The following is an 18,174-nucleotide window of genomic DNA, read 5'->3' on the forward strand; positions in this document are numbered from 1 at the left end:
CATTATATAGCTAATAAACTAATTTAAAGTGACTTTCCAAAATGGAAAAAAAAAAAAAAAGTCATTACGTCAAAGTGAGTGAGTACCAGGCTGCTTTTGAGAGGCGACTGTAAAATGCTGCATTAAATTAAGTTTAATCAGAGCACATGCAGCCTCTCACTCAAAAAGCCTTTCAGGCACTTTGGGTGAATTTGCTGGTTCAGTGAGGCACACTGAGATTCTGGCAAACATTCCAGCATCACACCAGCACAGCAACCAGCTTCAAACTGCAGGCTTCAAAGATATTTCACTATAATGCTGAAATAACAAGACGATGTCGGTGTGCTGTAGCCTGAATGTGAGGAAGCTGCTCTGAAAGGGTGGTACTTGAAAACAGCACTGTCTCCCTGCTGTAACAGCTGTATGTGTGGAGCAGGGACAGTGGCTATGGTCTGTGTCAGGCGGTGTCCATCTTAGACATTTTTTTTTACAATGTAACCCTGCACACTGACAGCATCTTGACCTGTGCTACCACTTCAGGATGTGACATGTTTCTCAGTATTAAGACTGTGGACCAGCAGCCGTTTGATTACATTCCAGATCAGCTGCTCAGCAGCATGGAGATGCAATGGTTAGCTTTGTCTCCCCACAGAAAGAAGATTCTGGGTTTGAGCCTGGGCCTTTCTGTGTGGAGTCTGCATGTTCTCCCTGTGCCTGCATGGGTTCTCTCCAGGTACTCCGGCTTCCCCCCACAGTCCAAAGTGATGCAGCTTAGGTTGACTGGTGACTCTAAACTGCCTGCAGGAGTGAGTGTGGTTGTTTACCTACATGTCAGCCCTGTGATAGACTGGCAACCTGTCCAGGGTGGACCCCACCTCTCGCCCAAGGTCAGCTGGGATTGGCTCCAACAACAGGATATGGGTTATGGATAATGGATTGATGGATGATTGGTCAGAGAGGTCAGTGCCGCTCAAAATTTTTTAGAAGCTCATATCTCTCCACTGCTGCCAGTGTTATTCAATGAGTCTGGGTCACAGGAGGCCTCGACAGCTCTTCTCCATATTAGGTTTTGGAGCAGGTAACAGCACCCCATCATGTGGCCTCACAGCGTTCCACTAGTTATGCATGAGCAACACGCCATGTAAACAATGCTGATATTTTTTTTAAAAATCATACATATTTGTATGGACACACACAATGTGTTTTGGTAAGAAGCAACATAATTGCAGCTGTCTGCTTACACAGACTCCACATGGCTCCTTTACTGCCTCTGGAAATGTCTTTTCTGTTCTCAAGCATTTATCCAGAATTAAATATCCATGAGAAGGTGAGCACAGTTTGGTTTCAGTGTTAATTCTGACTGGTGCCTAAAGAACATGACGCTGACATGACCTAAAACCACAAATACAGAAGCCTGTCTGGCACAATAACCAAATCTGATCTGGCTTTGCTAGAAACTGACTGTTCATAGGACAGGAGAAAAGTTTCAGCCTTGGTTGTAAAAACACAAACATTCAAGTCCAAAGTTTTCACCTGATTTCATTGTGCAGCAAAACAACTTGGCCCTGTAGAACATTTGACCCAACTCTGGACTGAAACTCTTTAAACACAAATATAATTTGAATAGTCAGCATTTGTAGAACGGACAGACTTGCTCCTTGACTTTTGCTTTGTCTAAGCAGAGCTGTGACTCAGCTTTGCTTCTCTAAGCTCCACTTCTCTGGAGAACTCAACCTGGACTTCACCCATAAAGACTTAAAACCGCTGCAGCAAAAGCCAGGTGTGAAGGTCAGAACAGCAGAAACAAACCCAGACTTTAAAACAGCAGAACGTTCTCCTCCCTGGACAGAATAATTCATTTAACTCATCATTCCTGCACATGTGGAGCAGAAACAGAGCGAGGCAGCGGAGATGTGTCCTGCTCCCTCCTGCTGAGCCGCCGCGGGACAATCCGCCACCAGATGACAAATTAAAATGAGATGAAGATCCATAATGATGTCTCCCACTGAAGAGCAGCGCTCGCCGAGCCCCTGCTGAGCTCACTGTGGGTGGGGGAGTGTGGAACAGACAGGGATATGGCTAACACTAAACATCCTCTTCTCACTGTTTATATCTCTTCTCTTGTTCCTCCTGGGAGCAGCTGATAAAGTAATAATGGCCATGTAATGTCATAATCAGTTAAAATATATTAAAATGTCCTAAATGGGGGGGGGGATGCTACTAGTCTTTAATGTGCTGAAATAAATTAGCACATGATTTTCCTTTCCTAATGATGTTATTACATTAAGAAGCTGTTTGTTAAATTAACAGGGGTTGTTATATGTTTGACTTATTCTGGATAGGTTGTTACATTTAGAGCATTTACTACATTATCAGATGCTACAGTTTCTGATACAAAGTTTGGTCTAGCACTGGTTCTCTGCTCAGCAGGACCTCTTCTCCCGACACAGTGAACCAGTTTCTCTTCCCTGTCTCTGTGACCTACTGTTCTGCAGCTCACTGTGACTCCTCGTGGCCCTCAGGGACGAATGGTCGAGTACCGTGGCTTCAAAAGGACAAGAATGAGAGCTACAGACCTCCAGAGTGAAGACATTCTGTAGAGAAACCCACAGAAAATTACCACCAGCTCTGCAGATCTATGGAGCTTTGCGGGATTTCCTACAGCAGTTACTGTTCAGTCTCAGTGCTCCCACCAGCTTTACTTTTAACACACTGTGCTCCACCTGCTCAGCAGCAAACAGCAGACACACACAGTCAGGGACCAGCTGGTGAACACAGCTAAAGAGCCAGATTCCTTCAGGAGGTGGTGGAGACCAAACTGGACTGAGGTTCATTGGCTGGATGGAGACTCTTCTACAAATATCACCTAACTACTGGGTTGGGGTAGACCGCAGCTTGCTAACATGTTAGCTGTAACATCAGAAGGTGACTGATTCACCTGTTCCTGTGTGTAGACCTCCACTAACCTGAGAGCACAGAGCCAGAGCTCTACACTACACCAGAGGGAGCCTGATGCTACATTGCAGCACTGATACCCACTAAACACTGTATACCAACTGTATGAGTGTGTGTCAGGTGTGGTGACCACAATCTGCAGATGCGCCGCTTCCCATAAACCACAATCTGCAGATGCGCCGCTTCCCCGAGAAACTGGCAGCAACACAAATTCATTCTGACAAAAGACGCACGCATGGTCACACACAACAGAGAAAATGACAGCCTTCAGCAGGGTGGAGCTGCTGCTCTGACCCCAGACTCCACCACACATCCATCCTCCGCCTGCAGCACAGCTGGGAGACAACACCGGGGCAGGTGTGTGCGCTCATCAATCGTTTCTGTTTCCTATGCAGGCTGTAGGATTGTGTGTGTGATGATGTTCTACAGGTGAACATATTTATGGTCTGCTACGTGTGTGTGTGTGTGTGTGTGTGTGTGTGTGTGTGTGTGTGTGTGTGTGTGTGTTGCAGAGCTACTTTCACTGGTCCCTCCATGGGCTGCAGTGCAGTTGCTTCGATGCTACACTTAACATTGACTAAGCAGCTCACTAAGTTTGTTTTTGTCATAGTTAGTGTGCATGCAGTAGTCAAGTGGTGGCTCTACAGTTTGTGTGTGTGCAAGCAATTGCTGGCTGGTGACATTCCACTAACATTTTACAAACTGTCAAAGTGTTTGGCATTGGTTGTAACAGGCCTCTGTCGTTTTTAGTACCTGTAATAACGGTCAAATACAGCTAATTTACAACAGCACCTAGGGAATGTAAGGTTCCTACTAATGTAACTGGACACACTGTTAAGCCGCACATTAAAAGTAAGTCTGTTGATACTGAGCCCATCAGTGTCAACACGTCTTTCTTGCCATGTCTGTCTCTGATTGAAAGCCCAGACTCTGCTATTGGCATCTGACCCATGTCATATGATGCTCCTCTTTTGGCCCGTACTTTTGTCAAACCACAGGCTGTCTCAGCAGGGCCGAGACACTGATCTCTTTATTGTCGCCATGGGTCTGATCTGCAGCCTGGACATTGGAGATGCTGCTTCTGAATCATCACGGCTCATTTTTCACTGCTAATGAATGACTGTTTGATGAATGTTTTGAAACAATCATCCGAAAAGTTGGAGGAACTGTTTAGGACATTTGTCTGCGTTAGCCTTTAAAAGGTCATGCCACCCATCATCTACAGCCCGTTAAATACAATATACACAAGATCAACAATGATTTGGTTGCATTTGGAAGCAGAAAGTGAAAAATTTCCTTTTTGGTGCATTAATGTGAAAAACAGCATCACGGCTTCCAGAACATCAGACTTTTAATGTAGAAAGTGATCAGATTTACAAGAGTGTGTCTGCTGACAGACTCATCACGAAACCAACAAGCATCTTTCGCAAAACGTCGGAGTGTTCCTTTAAGCAGAAGGAACTGGAGATTTTGTTCAGTAACAGTTCATTTTTCACTCTATTTAAAGAGTCTGAGCCCTGGCTCCCTAAACGCTGCAGTGGTTCAGACTCAGGTTGAGAAGAGTGAACAGATTTTCTTCTTCCTCATCAACACTGTAATCTGGATAACTCTGCATATATCAAGCAGTAGCTAGTTTATTTTACAGTCTATACTGTGAAGCCTCGTCACCTCCAGCTCCCTTCACACCTGAAGTGCACTGAGGAGGCAGAATCAATAAGAGATCAGAGCTTCCAGGAGGATTCAGTGTGCTTCACAGAAAGGTCAGTGACGTGAGCAGAGGCGATGCTGCTGCAGTGCTCACTGTGCAGACAAACACATTATACCTCTACAGGTGGTACACGGTGCTCATGTTCATCAACGAACGCACGCAGGTAGATAGATGTCTCCCCCATGGGGCAATGATGGGCTTCCAGTAGATACGAATATGACTCAAAGAACAGATCTGTCACCGAGCCACAAGCCTTCCACCGGCTGCGTGGCCGTTTGTTAACACTGCTGCTGGGGAGGGGAGCACCTGAAATTCATGTATTGTATGGAGTTCAGCTCAAACAGGCCCTACATCCATCCTGCACTCACAACCACATCTCACACAAGTTCAGTCATCTACAGCCTTATGGTGTCAGCAGACACATTTCAGAGGAGAGCAGCAGCAACTGTGCTGTGAAAGAAGTCATTCATTTCTATCCAGTTACATTTACTTTTTTTTATGTGTGAGTACTTGTTTGAGCATAGAAACTAAATCAGGAATAATGGCGACTACATGTAAACACTCACTGCTGGCTCTGAGACAGGATGTGAACCCTAAACATCAGCCTTCCTGTCATGACACTGAACTGCAGCCTGCATCATGACTGTCATGTGCAGGAGGCTTCTGGCTAGTGGCAAATACCAAGGACTGCTGCAGGCAAGTGGGGAGGAACAGTGGCTACTTGGAGGCAACCACAGAAGACCAGAAAGTGCCTGTTGGTTAGCGAGTGGATACCAGTGGCTGCTCCTGCCTAGTGAAGAGTGCTGGTTGCTGATAGTCACTACCAGAGGCTACAAGGCCCTGCTGGTGCTGACCAACAGTGACTACTAGAGGCTACTAGAGAAGAGTTATGACTATTATGGGCCACCTGGAACTACCTAGAAATATTTACATATTAATTAAAAAACATTAGAGAGTGCAGCTTTAAGCTAGAGGTTTAAACACCGTCTTACTTGCATAACAGAAATGGATGGAACTGGCGGTGGACTGCTTTAATAAAAGCAATTTACAACAGCATGAATAAGATATTAGTGTGTAAATGCCAAGTTGACTGCGGTGAGAATCAAATAGTTTCCCAATAAAAGGCGTTTTCCTGTGGAAGTAGATGAATAAAAAACATAACGCACAATGACACCAACTGAGAAGGCAATAAAAAAAAAATTCCCTGCACAGAGTCTTTATGCAAGCGTTCGACATGCAAAGCCACAATTCATCACCAGGCACAGACAGATTCACACAATCATCATTCTGCAGTTTCACCACTTCAGCTCCAATGAACCGATCAGTCAACATACGTCCACTCGCAACAGGAGCCAAACATCACAACCTCTTCAGATTCGTATGAATTATTCAAGCCTTATTACTGACACAACTCGCCATAACTGAGACATTACGCTTCACAGTGAAAGATAAATCAGCGTCATGTCAAATCCGATCTCTTTTCCTCACCATCCAAGCTCGGGAGCTGACCTTTTTAAAACAAAGGAGCACAGAACTGAATGTCATTGTAACGTCATTACTGTCAGAACAATCCACAGGCTGCACACAGGCGTATGATGTTAGAGGGGAGGTGGCTACACACCGCTGCCCTCCAACATGTGGAGCTTCTTTGACAAAATAAAAACAGACTTTTGGGGATTGATCAGCTTCTGTTGCCACACACAAAATCTCTTTAACAAGGATTATTCCACAGTAAGTGAGACATTTATCAGTTGATAAAAGGAACTGCCATCAGGGCGCACCTAAATGTGTGGGGAAGGATAATAAATACATCAATCAGAGAAAAGAAAACTCTTAACATTTCCCTAATTACAACATTAATGCCTGTTTTCAGGCCTCATGCTGCAGGATGGATAAAGACCGACTGTTTCTGATCTGGTTAAACATTTATTCACTGAGAAGCAGAAGATGGCAAGAAGTAAAGAGGGAGAGGTGAAAAGTGGCAGGCAACTAAATGCCAGGCATGAGCCACCACAAACCCTGGCCAGCATATTAACCCTGAACCCCTGGGACAGCTCAGATTTTCATTTGATAACTTTGATTCTATAAAAGACACTGTTCATCATTTCCCTCCACAACAACCACAGGTGTTATCTCCCTGACACTTCTACCAGGACAACAGTTCTGTCAGCCGTGACGTTGGTCAGTGCCTTCCAAGACTCATATGAATCAGAAACAAAGCCTACGTGAGAGGAGACAGTTTGTAGTTGTGGTTAAAAGAAGCCAACAGTGGCAGCTGGAGGAAGCGGAGGACAGCGTCATCTTGTCAACAAGTCCTCCTGCTGACTAGGTGCTGGTTTTGATTAGGCAATCTCCTGAACGCAAAAAATACATCTTGTGCACATAAGCAATGTGCATTTCAAAAGCTTCAAAAACCATTTTAGCAATTAAAACTATCAAATCTAAATCTATGATGTTTCCACAAAGTGTACGAGATAGCCAGGAACTCAAAGTGAAAGTTTTTGCATACAACCTGGAACCTGGCTGGACAACAAAGCCTCTCTTCATACCCACGTTGAAAATCTTGTAAAGAAATCGAAGCTTTCATTTAAAAAGTTTCCATTTTAAACAAGAAGAATCTTCAATCAACATTTCTGACAGTTTTCTTCTGCCAGCTTAAGGTTAGAAGTTTTGATATTTAACACCCTAATAATTAAGCCTAGTTATGGTCACACAGCAGCTCTACTGTATTTCTACAAGCGGGCAGCAGTGTACTCAGAGATTTCAGCTCAACCACAGCCTCAGTAGCACTTCGATTCGGTTCGTCTATCCTTACGGCAGCTCAGCTTTCACAGGGAAAATAAGAGAAATGAAGGCAGTTCTGTGAGGAAAGCACTTTCTTCTTGATTTATAAGCAGATTTTTCTTGATCACAAGCTTAAATTGTGCCGCTTTATATCCCGTGATACACATTTATGTCATTTTACTTCCAGGCTAATTTTGATGTGAACTCTCTCTGCTGCTCTGCTTTCTGTGCAGTGTCACAAGTGGCTCTCTCGGAGCTATTAACAGTAAATAGGGGTGATTTTCCTTCATCGTGGCCAGCAGGATATCAACACAGCTCCCTCAATTATCGACGTGCAGCCCAGACAGTAACAGAGGAGGGCTGACCCCCCCCCCCAGAAAATGATGGAGGCTCTATTATCCTTATCTTCCTCCGCCAATTCTTACTGCAGGTAATAGTGTGCCAGACAGAAGCTCTTTAGGAACCACAGCTGATTGTGGAGTCTAATAGAGTCAGGATGGATGTGGCTGAGTTTAAAGGTGGAGACGTTCCAGGTCAGAGTCGACACATGAAGGCAAGCTTAATGGCTAAAGGATACAGCCTATATAAGCTTTATAAGAATGTCCCCATTCCACCCAGGCTTGGTTTATATTCCTGCAGAGTCTCAACTGTCCACAGGTGGATGAGTCACTAGAACCGTTGAGTCAGGAGGAGTCGAAAGCTTTGTGCAGGTTTTTCCTGCCGGCCGACAGCATCTCAGGGCTTAATCCCAACTGTGTGCATGTATGGAGGGATGACAATGAACATCTCTTTCATCTTAAGCTAATTAACCAGCACCTATAGAAATGGCATTGAAAAGCAAAGAACAAATGGCAAATGATGGATCGAGATAGAAACTAGAGTCCTAGTGTTCATGTTTGAATATAAATGAACCACCATGTGAAGTGACCAGTCAAAGAACTAGCAAGTCATCTCAATTCACATAAACACATTAATTCACAAATCTGGCTCAAACTTCAGAAACTATCTTAAAACCTGTACAGCAACTTAATGAAAACAGAACAACTGCATGTGTTGAACTCTGCACCAAACATTTATGCACAAGTTGCTACCAGAAACACAGGACGTGCATAACAGCTTCAAAACAAAGCAGTTATAGGTGCCTACCTCCTAAATGAGGCACCAGCCAGGCTTACAGTCCATCCCCGAGCTTCACACACAAAGAAGAATACTTACTTACTGTATATGTACATACACATACAACACTTAAAAGTGCACACTCAGGGATGCATCAGCTGGATAAAGCCTTATTGATTCTTTCTTCCTACGCAGGAACCAGGACTTCAGAGACTCAAACCGTTATCAAATGTAAAAAAAAGTGTAAGACTAATTGCAGGGAGCATGACACCTGACCAAACGCCCACGGTGACGCGCGCCAACGAGCTCTGGGGGGGGGACTTAGGATGCAGGGGAGAGTCTGCAGAGAGATTGAGCAAGGAGGGAAAAGAAAGTGCTGGAGAGGGGGCAAGGGGGAGAGGGGATGATGGAGAGGAGGACAGAAGAACAGAGATCAGGATAAAGGAGTAGAGAAGGAAGAGGCTGACAAAGCGACTGGAGTCCTCTGGACCTTTGCCCTCCCCCTTCTGGTTCGCCATTGTAATCCTGTTTCGAGTGTATGTGGGTCATTTTTAACCCCCGCCACAGTAAAAACCTCAGCGACCTCCTGTTTTTCTGTGAACTGGCTGCGCCGCCTCAACATGCTTGTACTTTAAAATGGGTCTTTTTTTCTCTGCAGGAATTATTTGGAAATTATGAAAAACATGAAGTAACATTACCACTACTTGTATTTATTTATTTTTGGAGGGTGTTGTTTTTGGTAAAGACTCATTATTTCAATGTGACGACTCACATCTAAAACCAAACTCTTGTTTGTAGGTGCAGCAGACCCAGCTTTGTGCTGCGTTGTAGAAGACTCACGACTTTCTGCAGTTAATATAAAACTCCACCATCTGTAACTGTAGAGAACCAAGATATTCATCGGGTCTGTCCATACAACATTGTATATGTGAAAGCAAACCAAGAAGAGGGAGCCGTGTAGAGAGCCGCATACTGGCAGCCGCAGACAAACAAATGTTCCTGTAACACCATGAACAATGTCCCTCAGCACTACACCCAGGCCTAACGAGCTGCATGGCCACCAGCCGCCTCAACAGACTCTGCTCCTCTCCACTACAGCGTTCAAACCAGTGCACATGCAGCTCCCAAAGATCAACACACTCACTTAAAAGCATATTGCTGAAAGCAGCATCACATTAACAGCAAAAGCACTGAAAGCAGACAGAGTGAAGCCAAGGCCTACCTGTGGGACGACCAGAGGCAAACAGGAAGCAAGGTGGGCAAATGTGTCCAAATAAAACTACACTTCCTCATTAGACACAGAGCATTAGCTTAATGTGAAGAGCTGGAAATCCTATGTGAAAGCAAAATGGAAACACTGTATCAAAACTTTATTCAAACATAAAAAGCATCACCTGTTGTCTTCAAAATAAAGTCTCCACTTTTCACTGCTTTTGATCTAGCACAGTAACATCACACTGCCACACCAGTGCATGGTGACTAAGATGAATAACCTTCACAGTTAGCAAAAAGACACTTTGATTTTGTTGAGAAAAAAAAGAAAAAAAAAAGCATATTAGTTTTTGAGCACAGCAACAGTCCAGTCAGTGCTGGTTGGTGTTTTAAGGAATCTGACATAGATGTGAGACTCAACTGCCAAAAATATTCTAGTCATGAGAAACTGAAAAGAGAAATATAAAGGTAATACGGTTCACTGTGATGGATTATCTCTCGGCAGCAAGCTTCAAGCCTCTGCAGATTGATTTTCATAAAAACCTTCAACCAAAAGCTGCCAGGGAAGAAGAAAATCAATCACATACCTGATGGTAGGATTGAGAAACTCTGAATTCTCAGCCCCCTGGGACTCGCAATGCTGTCATTCACCCCTGTCAAAAGTTTTTATTTTTTCAGCAAGAAAAGAAACAAAGGAACCAGACAGACTCAGGTTTGTTGTCACCAAACAGTCCCACCCCTCGCTATGGGTCTGAAGGTGCCTGATCTTTTTACTAAGGATTAAGATGCTCCTTTGCTTCTGGTTGTAAATCCCCCTTCCTCCTTCACTTCAGGCTCAAAGATGTCCTTGGACTCATTCCCACCTGGTCAGATTCATTAATAGAAGTCACTGATGATACAGTAGCAGATAAATAAACAGTGGCATTAGTTCAGTTCAGCTGCATCTGAAGGAGGCTTTGAAATGGGACAGCCTTGTCCTGGAGCTGTGATGCACTCAGTCTTCAAATGGACATGACCCCTGAATCAGCACACAGCCACTATGCTCCCGCCTCCCCTGCATCACTTTTATGTGCCATTGGATCTAATATCCATTAGATCTCCAGCAGGATCCTTGTTGATGCTCAGATTCTTTCCTCAAGGCACAGATCTGTCTAATTACTGGCCAGGATAGAGATGGTTGTGTTGGCAACTTGGTAGGGATCACAGCTCCTGACCATCTGTGACTCAGAGTTGGTCATGTGAAGGCCAAAATACTGCACAATGACAATATAATACTACAAACATAAAATCTGGGATTGAACAGCAGAGTCTGACAGAGGTGAGGCTTTTGTGTTGTTCAGCTCCAGGTCAGCTGCACTGAGGCTTTAAGAACTATCTGAGTTTCCCTGTTGGAATATTCACAAAATCCAGAACCCATTCTTATTGATTCAGTTCCATACCTGATGACTCTGTTACAGTTACAGTTTTACCCTGGGTACTACAATTTCTTCTACATTCAACAAGTGAGCTGTTTGTTCAAAGCTATAAACACATCTTCTAGATGCATTCTCTTTGAAAATTGTTAAATGGTGATTAAAACATCACAGCACTGTGCTTGTGACTTTGCACACACGGTTTCCTGTCTCTTCTCTATGTGAATGAGTTTGGTGGCTGGTTCTGCTCTGCCTGTGCCATAAGACAAGTAATTCACTGCTCAGTTTTGGATTCAGCACCTGAACAAGATTGATATGTGCATTTCTGCCAAAATAGCAATGCCATTTCCTCCTCTCCTCAAGGCCAAAATGTGAAAACTTAAGCAAGTACAAAAAGACCAGAAAGTAACTGGAATGCAGTCAAGAAAGATTTTTAAAAAGTAAAGATTATTACATTCAAGCGAAAGAGCAGGTGGTCTCGTCAACAGTGACTCAACACGGACCTCAGTCTATGAGTCAGTCTCACCCAAACATCATCACCTGGCAGGGCCTTCATACTGTGCTGTTGGTTATTTGAGTATGAACTGCATCAGTTTCATACAGACTACTCTGGAGGAATGAGGTAAGAAAGACATGACGTGATAAAGCGATGTGAAAAGAGGGAGGAGGCCCAGAGGCCGCTGAGCTGCTGGAGGGAGGAAGGGTGAGGAGACAAAGGGAAGGAAAGAAAGAAAGAAAGACTGAAGTACTCACAGAATGAAGATGACGACACCAGGAGCTGATATCAGAAGATTTCTTTGGATGATGGAAGCCTGTTTAATCTTGGCAGGGTTCAGGACAGGTGGTTGGTGCAGAGGATAGGATCCACAGGGACGAGAGCTGGGGGAAAGCTCTGGGGAGAAGACTGACTTTACAAAGAGGAAGAGAAGCTCTGGGGATGGTTGGCAAGAGCCTCTGGTCACCTGGGGCTGAGGAAATAAAGTCTCTGTTCTGTCCTCTCCGGGTCCCTTGCTGTCTTTTTCCCGTCTGTCCCTTTTTGCTTTTATCTCACACTTGATACGGAGATCGTGGAGGCTACAGGGAGACTTGTCCAGACTGGGAAGAAGACGACTCTGGAAGGAGGAAGGAAACAGTGGGATGAAACAGATTGAGGAGAAGAGGGAACGTTTTTCCCAGATTTGATAAATGTCTCGACTGAAGTGAAGGAAAACACAAATGTTTACTATCACTACCAAAAATACACAAGATGTGAAAAATGCAGGTTTTCTCTGCTCCTCTCCTCTCACACTCTCTCTCTTTTTCTCTCAAGGAGCCTCCAATGGAAAAGACAGGATGGGGGCAGAAACAGACTCAATTACAGAGGGACGGAGATAATGGTGTGTATCGGTGGCACCTGTTCTGCCTCCTCTTTCTCTTCCTGTCTGCTTTTCCACCTGACTGCCAAGATTAAGGCATATAATCAAATTCTCTTAATTGGCCCTGATGGTGGCGACCGGCCAAGAGTTGTTCCTCTGTACTTCCCTCTCTCATTTGCTTGCACACTGCAGGGAATGACAATGAGTCCTGGGCTGCTGGAGCACCTGTCAGTCAAGACTCGGGACTCTAAATCTTCAGCTGCTGATTCACAAGTGGTTGTTATCTTTGCTGTGTGCCGCCACCCAGATCTCGCCATATCATCTGTGCCACGCCCTCTGCTCCTCCTTCCTATCGATCAACCAGAGTGGCGGACATGTTCTTTTTTTACCCCTTCTTTTTCTTCTTGCTCTCTTTTTGCCCTTGTTTTTGATCCCTCGTTTGTTTGTTCTTCTCCCTTTTCTCTCTTTGTGCTTGTGTCTAATCTCTTCTGCTCTTCCTGTGTCTAATCCCCATCTAGATCTGCTGTTGCTAATTGGTTTCAGGTGTCTGGCGGCGGAGGGAAAGGAAAGTGGGGAGGGTGTAGGAGGGAAGATTTCACGCTGCCGTCACCATTAATTAAAAAGATGATTACTCAGAATACTAAGATTAAAGATGAAAATAGGAAGTGCCGGAGTCGATAATAACCCAGCACTTTACAACTCCTCAGTCAGCTTATCAGTGTGTGTTTGCTTCAGTTTTATGAGTGTACGTGTGTGTGTGTTCATACATCCAGCAGCCTTTAGCTGGTTGATTGAGCAGGTCTCTGTGGCTACATGGTAGCATGTCACCTCCTGTGAGTCGACGAATCTCGTTGAAAAAAAACTTGTCCTTTTTTCGTTCAGTTCCCTCACATCACATCGCAATCACGTCTCGAGGCTTGAGGTTTGCTTCAGTTATGTTTGTTTTTCCATCACACCCAAACAGGATCCAGGAAAAGGAAAATCCTCCCACAGACAAACCCACGAGAACCAAGTCTATTAAAAACATCCAGAATCCTTTGTTTCCTTATTTTCCTCTCCCTGCTGTCCTCAGTGCGCTAGCTGGGGACCACCGAGCCTTTGAGCAGATGCAGTTGCCATGGCACCTCTGAGGAAGATGTGTTGATTGTCTGTTGGCTGAGGTCAGTGGGGTCAACCGGAGCACTCACACCTGTGGCATTCTGGGAAATGATGTATATCGGCACCACGCTGAGGAGGGTCTGATGAGACCTGTAAAGACAGGAAAACAGTTTTTGTTTGGATTGTTTCTTGTCTGGTCAGCGAAACTCCAGTGTTGGAGATGCTGATGTTCAAAAGGAAAACGGTGTTCTCCTTATTGTTAAGAAAACTTTTGGAAAACACAAATGAAATGAGTGTTCTTATTTATGGAAATCAGGTATGACTTGACTTATGCCAGTACTCGACCACGTGATAGAAATCCTCACTGTGTAATGTTGTGAGGTGAAACAACACAACAGGCCGGGTGTCATCAGCTAAATACAGGTCACTGGTTCTCCTCATGCCACAACTACATTTCTCATCAGTGCCAGTCAAGTCTCATAATTTGTCCTGTTTCTAATTACTCCGACACCCAGCAAGCTCAAGATTACACTCTGGCCACATTATTAGGTACGCAATAACAATCAGAATCAGCTTTACTGGCCAAGTATGCTGAACACACAAGAAATGTGACTGTAGTCCAGTAACTCTCATAAAATAAAATACATGCATTCAGTGTTTATTTCCACATAAGTGAAGAGGTTGATAAAATACAAAGAAAGAAACAACACAGAGACCTGAGCCAGATAAGCGAGTTATACATGAGATAAAGACAAAAAATAGGATTATGGAAATCCTAAATTCTTCAAGCTAAAAAAAGCCTACACAACAAAAACAAAACATCAATAAGTGCAGACACGACTGGAGTCAATAAAGCATCTGAATGACAAGAAGAAGAACATGGCGGGAAACAAGCCACCCAAAGCAGAACAAGGAGAAACAGAAATCCAAATGGAAAATGAAGCCGGAGTGGAGTGGGAGGAGTAATAAGGAGTAATGATGAGTAATGCTGTGGAGAAGAGCAGAGGAGAGAAAACACATGTTCACCTTGTTAAACACGAAGAGAACAAGTAAAGAAGAGAGTAGACTGGACTGGAGTTTGGCTTCAACTCTGACATCAGAGAACTAATCAGGGTTGTAGAGTAAAGTGAAAATCCCCCATGGTAGCATCTGATTTAATATAATAGCTGTAATCTATACATGTTCTTCTTTTGTCAGGAAACAGGTCCTGTGCATCCTTCTTTGTATAGTCACATCTGTCTGAAACAGATGTTAAATGTAATTTAAACCAGAATTCTGCCTCCTGTTCTGGGCTGTTTGGTTTATTCTCTAATGCAATTTAACAAAAGACTGCTCCACAGGTTTGGCACTCCTACAGTAAAACGCTGCTGAACTCACAACAGACAGGGACCAAAATCACTACAACAGAACCAGATGTGTCCTCCACATATATACTTTCACTACTTTCACAAACTGAGGGGGAAAATGTGCATTACAGGTATAAATTCAGTTGTACATGCCTACAAAATTTACTTCACAGGTCCAAAGCAACATGTGCAGGCATTAGGGATGGGAAGCTCATCTGCCTTGTGTGTCCAAAAGGAGGAAGAATCCTTCATCCACTTGTAATAATGGTCGTGAAAAACAAGAGTGAGAGAACTAACTGATTTAAACCTAGACGTCTGATGTCTGGGTATTTGATTTGAGGCTTTTAACAACAAAATATAAAGCATTTACTGTAGGTTTAATTTTATATTGAGCTTGATTATGGTTTTCTTCCATTAGTGCTCTCAGTGTAACGGGAAACTGTACAGAAATGAAGATAAATTGCACACATTATGCATGAGAGCTGTGATTACCAGTGAAAAAGTGTTTGTGTGTCGTGACAGAGATGCCTACCATCAAGCTGGAACCTGAAGAATAATTATTGGACAATCTCAGAAAATGTGCTTTGAAAACACACGGTCGTCATTCTGTCTGAAATAACTGCGATTTACTATCAGAGTACAAACTCTGCTCAGAAGCGTAACCTGCACTGGAGCTGTCATTAACACCCAGAGATGAAGAGCTGAACTGCTCAGCAAACAAACAGGAACCATCCCTTCTGTCTGCAGCTCCAATCTGTTTTTATCTCCATTACAGTGAGCCGACTCATGCTGGCAGCTCAGTTTAGGGAAGAAGATGTGTTTTATTGCCACAGAGTTGCTTATTGCATAATATCACCAGTATGTGTTGTGCCAGCTACAGCAAGTAAGTGGAAATGTCAGTGACTGCTGCTTTTCAGGACTCAGCTTGTCCACTTCAAAATAGAAGAACTCTCCTCAACCTTTTCTGATGCTTTTAGACCAGAGTTGAAGGTTCTGGCAGAGACACCACCAAGTCCTTGACCACACTGTCACGTCATGCATTAAGACACCCAGTGTATCAGCTCCTGTTCAAATTACTACCCTGAACTGGATGTGATCATTCTGGACAAGCTGCTGCACATAAGGTAGCTCCTAGAGGCAGCAAAAACAACACAGTGACCACGTCGACCTTTGTTCATCTTGGTTAATATTTGTTGAAAAACATTAAGAGTACATGTAACTATTGTTGTGTTTATATTTTAATTTGAAGCAGGTCCTGAAACTAAGTCAAACTATAGCCATTAAAATGACTCGATGAAAGTGAAATAAGGAGCCATGTGTCACCTACATGTTTAAAACCTTCAGATTTAAAATACGTCTTCTGAGCTGCAAATCACCACAGTTAACAAAGTGGCATGGGTCTAAAAGATGGTTCATTTGCTACAAACTAAAGTTTTGGACAAACAAAATTTGACCTCACGGTGACACCAGAGGAAAAGTCAGAGCAATTTATCCAGATGATAAAGTCAGAAGTAACTGACTGACTGCCGTCACCCTCCACGGGCCTGAACAAGGGAAAACCCCTACTGTCTGTGGCTGTTCACATGTACTGTAATGCAGTTTCTCAAGTATGTCCTCCACAGCACCATTAGATACTAACTGCCAATAATGTATTTGCATTTAAACTCATAAAACGTGGATTCAGTGCTGCTGTTCTTATCTTAGAGTTTGCAGTTCTCTGCTGCATTAGACAGATGCATACAAGCTGCCAAACCTAATGAGCAGCTCTATGCAGAGCTTCACCCAAGGTTGTCTGTCAGCAGGGGGCAGTAACACCGCCCTGGTTAGAACACTATCAGAACCAGCTCAAAGGGGGTCGGCTCTGTTGGGGGGGATGAGTCAGCAATCAAGCTGAGTTCCTGTTGGATTCCACCTGAGAAGAGCTGCAGACAGACTGGATACATCTGTGTGCAGCTTGACTTTGAGTGGGAGGCACACGAACCGCAGCTATTTGTGAAGATGATGGTGATACATTCTGTTTTACAGATTAATTTCTCTGATAGTCTGAGTCAAGACCACGGGAGCCACAACATGTAAAATACTACTTCAATAATGTGCAAACAAGCTCAGTCCAGTTTAGAGAAGATCTTCTGACAGCATATAATGTTAAAAACAGTAGTCAGGTGGCAGCTTGGGTGAATGGATGGTATAATATTTGGATTTTATAAACTTTAGTTACTTTTTATACCTTAATTTTCCTTGCATATCAATATTACAACTGTATTGATAATTGTCAAAAACTGCTGAGTAGGAATTGTCTGCCAGAACTTTATGGAGAAATAATGTCTGCATCTTTAATTAACCAGATGGTCTGTTTTGCATCTTCACATAGACCCACTTAGCATTTCACAAGTTCTGCTTTGTCATGTAACAGTTTGCAGAGTTGGGAGACCTACAATTTGAGAGGATCTCCTGACCTATTGAACATTTTCGCAGGTCTGCTTTGTCCTGTAATAGCCTAGACAGACAGTATCTACAGCAGCAGACACCCCATTGTCCGTGTGAAGGCCTCAGTCCTGGCCTTCACCATGTGAGGGCCTAAACCACCACCAGCCATGGACTTGGGTGGGTAATTTATTAGTGATGTGACGTTCCGTATCGAGGCTTCGAAGCGTGTGCCGAGTAGGGGAGGGGGCATTTCCACGATGCGCGTATCGAGGCTTGCGTCATTTAGGGGAGGAGCTGAAAATGATGACGTCCGAAGCCTCACTGCCCGGCTGTACCACGTGACTGATTCAGGAAATGGTTCGGATTTTGCCGCGAGTTTTGACAGCGATATAAACCCCTCGGGCTCCATTCAAAATGTGAGTGTTTGATGGAGAAAAAGAATTCGCCTAAGACCTGCCACAGTGGAGAAACTGTTGTTTTTAAATATAAACCAATGATGTGTCCCCTAAACCATAATCACTGGCCATACCTCAACGTTACAAAAGCACAATCATTGTCCATACCCCAACCCCAACCACCCTCACCTCACTGAAAATAATCATTTCCAAATAATCATTTTTCATACTGCCAGTATATATATATATACACAGTATACTGCCATCACTACAATATACATGTTTTGCATACTTCTTTATTTTGCTGACAGTTTTATTCACAGGCTTTCTGCAAAATGCCACACACTTCAAATTCATGCCAACTGATATTGTTGCATCCAGTAGATG

The 18,174-nt window shown here is 43.7% G+C and overlaps 1 protein-coding gene across 1 annotated transcript in view; it reads right to left on the reverse strand.

The window, feature by feature from the left end:
- LOC109951289 (uncharacterized) overlaps positions 1-18,174 on the reverse strand; it is a 33,040-nt gene that overhangs the window by 6,628 nt on the left and 8,238 nt on the right. The window contains exon 3 of the mRNA XM_020585713.1: positions 11,920-12,467. Within this exon, the coding sequence (XP_020441369.1) occupies positions 11,920-12,467 (548 nt within the window). The remainder of the gene's footprint in view (positions 1-11,919; positions 12,468-18,174) is intronic.

This window comes from Monopterus albus, unplaced genomic scaffold (genome assembly GCF_001952655.1).
Source record: "Monopterus albus unplaced genomic scaffold, M_albus_1.0 scaffold374.1, whole genome shotgun sequence".
Classification (NCBI taxonomy): Eukaryota; Metazoa; Chordata; class Actinopteri; order Synbranchiformes; family Synbranchidae; genus Monopterus; species Monopterus albus.